The sequence below is a fragment of the Mandrillus leucophaeus genome, unplaced genomic scaffold (assembly GCF_000951045.1).
Source record: "Mandrillus leucophaeus isolate KB7577 unplaced genomic scaffold, Mleu.le_1.0 Scaffold710, whole genome shotgun sequence".
Classification (NCBI taxonomy): Eukaryota; Metazoa; Chordata; class Mammalia; order Primates; family Cercopithecidae; genus Mandrillus; species Mandrillus leucophaeus.
Genome location: NW_012107698.1, coordinates 958,237 through 961,903, shown reverse-complemented (window position 1 = coordinate 961,903; position 3,667 = coordinate 958,237). Strand labels below are relative to the sequence as shown.

Genomic DNA, 3,667 nt, shown 5'->3' with positions numbered 1-3,667 from the left:
TACTGCAAATATTTGCTCCATAAATAGTTAATTTTTAAAATAGGGAGGCAAAGTATGGATGGTAGTGAGAATATAGGCTTTGAGGTAAGACAAATCTGGGTTTGAATTGACATCGAATTTGAATTATTAAAATTTAATCAAATTATCAACTTTCAAATCAATTATCAAAATTCAATTATCAAATTTCTCTGGGTTCCATCTTTTTTATATGTAATATACAGACAAACATAATATTAGACATGGTGGCTATAAAGGTTAAATGAGAAAACATATGTAAAGCACTTAGTGCAATGCTTGGAACATATGAAGTGTAAATGAGAGCTATTATACTATTAGGCAATTTTTCTATTTACTTCGCTCATCTCATTCCTCACTCGGAAGGTGAGTTTTAAGACATATGAGTAGAACTGTACATTATAGATACCAGGCAAATGCTCAAATGCTACTTTAGGATTTCACTGGTCTGGAATGCTTTTCCACTAGACATCCACTTCCTTCTTATGGATCTTTGCTTAAATTCCCCTTAGTAAGGCATACACAAAACTTGCTATTTATAGTTGCACTTCTCCATACTCCTTACCCTGATCAGCTTTTCTGCCTAACACTTATCACCTTACAATATACTATTTTCTATTTTGTTTGTTTTGAGTCTGTCCTTACAAGAACATAAACTCCAAGAAGGAGATTTTTGTCCATTTTGTTCAATGATGCCTAAGATTGTAGATCAGTCCCCAATACTGGGTAGTCACTCAATAAATATTTGTGGAATTGAATTTATGTGATTTGAATATATTCTCACTGAATTTTGTACTTTTTAGTTTGGGTCCGCTTAGCTTGTCAGCGTGATTTTGAAAAATGATTACCAGCTTTCATCCTGCATCTTTTAAGTATGACTCCTGACTCACATACCATATACCCAGCACTCACCGAGGAAAGCTCCAGGTACCCAGCTCAGTTCAATCACTAGCTGTGTGAACCCTGGCAATTTATTCAGCTTCTTTGTGTCTTGAATGTATGTATCATCTATACATGGGGATAAAAGCCATCTCTACTACATAAAACTGTTAATGAGGATTCAATGAGGTAATGCATTTGGAGTGCCTACAACAGTGCCTGGCACACATTCAATAAGTATTAGCTATTATGATGATATTTACAGCCAAGTCCAGGACCCTCTCCTCTCAGTTCTGTTCTGCTTCTCTATTCCTCCCATGCTGGAGTATTCATTCTCTCCTGACCCACCCTTTCTTTCATTTCCACCTCTTACCCATCAGTTCTGAAAATGATGTCAAGGTCTCTTCAGTGCCAACTCTCCTGTGCCCTCCTATTTTTTTTGCATTTGTCGTTAGATCCAAACTGCTTTCACAGGCTTCAGCTAATTCCCTAACTAATCTGTGCCTGGACTAAAGCTTTTGTAACAATATGATTCTAAAAAAATTCCCATGGAAACTAGAGGGTAACATTACAAATTTACTTGACCTTAATCCAGAACTATTGTAATACTATCTTTTATCACATAACTTACTCCATTTCAAGTTTTTTTAAGTATGGCCTCCTTCACATCTTGGGCTTGTACTATTTTAAAGAGGAAAACAATTTAAGGTCTTGTAAAACAATTTTGTTTGCCTTGAAATTTATTTAGAAATTTTAGAAATTGTGTATCTATGCTCTCAGAGCTTTATTCTGAGTCCAGAGGAAAAGAAAATATCCTCTTCCCTGGATGGGCTGTGCCATCTCATCTTGGGCTGTGAAGTCTGCCCTACCTCGTGCTACTAGTCTCAGGGGAAGGAAGCTGGCAGAGAACTTGGCTAAAAAGCGGGGGTGGGGAGTAAAAGGTCCAAAGGATTAAATTTCCAGCTCTCAAAATAACCCCTGACTACTCCTGTCACCTCCAAATCAGGCCCTGCACACTTCTTCATGCTGGCAAAGTGCCACCCCTCTGGCCTGATCCCAGGGGGCCCTGATGAGCTATGGATGCCCCTTTATCTCTGCAAGACAGCCCTGTAGAGAAGCTGGGGAGCCAGCCCACTGAATTAAGGGTGGACATGCAAGATGTATTTTCTCTTTTCTTAAACTCTTACCGTTCTTCTCCTTACTTAATCTCTCTTCTGTCTTCTCCTCCATCTGTCTCCAGGCTCCTGAAAGGCCCCGTGATAGTGTTTTCTAAAACGTAGTAATTTGAGTACCACTATCATGATGTTCCCCTCCCCTGCTCTGCCTAACCCCCTGCCCCACCATATCCAAATCCCACCTGTTCTATTCGATAGCTTACTTTTTCACTTAAAAATGCAAAATCTAGCTCTTAATGTATAGCACTGCTTTAAATTTAAAATCAGTTTCCTTGCCATAAATGGAAAGCTCCCTGCTAAATGTAATGCAAACAAAAATACATGGTAGTGGAATTTTAGTTGGATACGGCTGCTTGCTGCAGGCCTGTGCCTGAATCCTGCTGTTAAGAAATGCTGGAGAAGTGTTAAAAACATATCAGAATCAAAGTGAGACTTGATCTTTGAAAGAGAGACACAGAAAGACAACCGAACAGAGAGTAGCTTTCTCGTTTATTTTTTAATACTACGTCTACATATTACTTAAGCGTTTCCCACTTTGGGAAACATTATTGCTTTGAGTTTCAAACTCACAAGAGGTAAAAAAGTTTGTTGAAATCTAATAGGCTTCATCCCATTTCCTTCAAGAACTATTTGCTAATTGTACTAAAAAACGTTTTGCACATTTTTTTTCTCATTATTTGTTCACAGCTTTTGACTACCAGAGAATGTTTCGGATACAGGACTAATTCCTGTGGATGACAGAATGCGACCGTTGAATGGGACATTGGGTGTCATCTGGTCCAAATCTTGACCCCTTTTCATTTTCCCCGAAAAAAAAGACTTGTGGCTCGGAACCGAGGGCGGCATGCCCAAGGTCACAGAAAGGGTGGTCTAATGTTTTGGTTCCTGCAGCCCAGAGAACAAGCTATCCCATCCCACGGGAGCCTTGGTGAAAAGCTGCCCGGCCGGCGCAAGGCCAAACTTCTCGCCTCCACTGTGTTGATTGTGGTTGCCAGGGCAGCCGCGCATTGCTCTCCGCCTCGTCCTGGTGACGTCACAGAGCAATGTCCAATGGGAAAGCACCTTGGCGTCACGCACCTCCTTTCCCGGCGGGCACCGCCTGCGCAGCGAGTGAGGCGTCGTCAGTGCTGGAGGCAGGCTCCGGTCGCGGCCGCGGCTAGTTAACATCGGTTTTCCAATCTGTCCGCGGCTGCCGCCGCCCAAGACAGAGCCAGAATGTTCAGGATGCTGAGCAGCAGTTTTGAGGATGATCCCTTCTTCTCGTGAGTTATGGGAGCCAGGAGTCCGCGGTCGCGCGGGAATTAAGGAATTTTGAGGGGACCTATTTTAAGGGAAAAGAGCGAGTTTTAGAGGACGAGAGAGAATTCGGGGTAACTCTGGAGGCGGTTTGAAGGAGACGAGGATATAGAGCCCTGGGAGGGAAGGGAGAGGAGGAGTTAGGGGTGTGTGAGAGAGGGAAGAGAAGGATTTGGGCGCATGAGGTGAAGAGAGGAGGGTTTGGACGCGTGAGGTGTGCAGAGGGAAGTTTGGGGACGTGAGGTGGGGGGAGGAGAGTTGAGAGCATGAGGTGGGGGGGAGGAGCTTGAGGGCGTGAGGTG

The 3,667-nt window shown here is 42.7% G+C and overlaps 1 protein-coding gene across 1 annotated transcript in view; it reads left to right on the top strand.

The window, feature by feature from the left end:
• Positions 1–3,175: 3,175 nt before the first annotated feature.
• MLF1 (myeloid leukemia factor 1) overlaps positions 3,176–3,667 on the top strand; it is a 49,630-nt gene continuing 49,138 nt past the window's right edge. Inside the window, exon 1 of the mRNA XM_011965025.1 lies at positions 3,176–3,331. Coding sequence (XP_011820415.1) covers positions 3,285–3,331 — 47 coding nt within the window. The 5' untranslated portion in view covers positions 3,176–3,284. The remainder of the gene's footprint in view (positions 3,332–3,667) is intronic.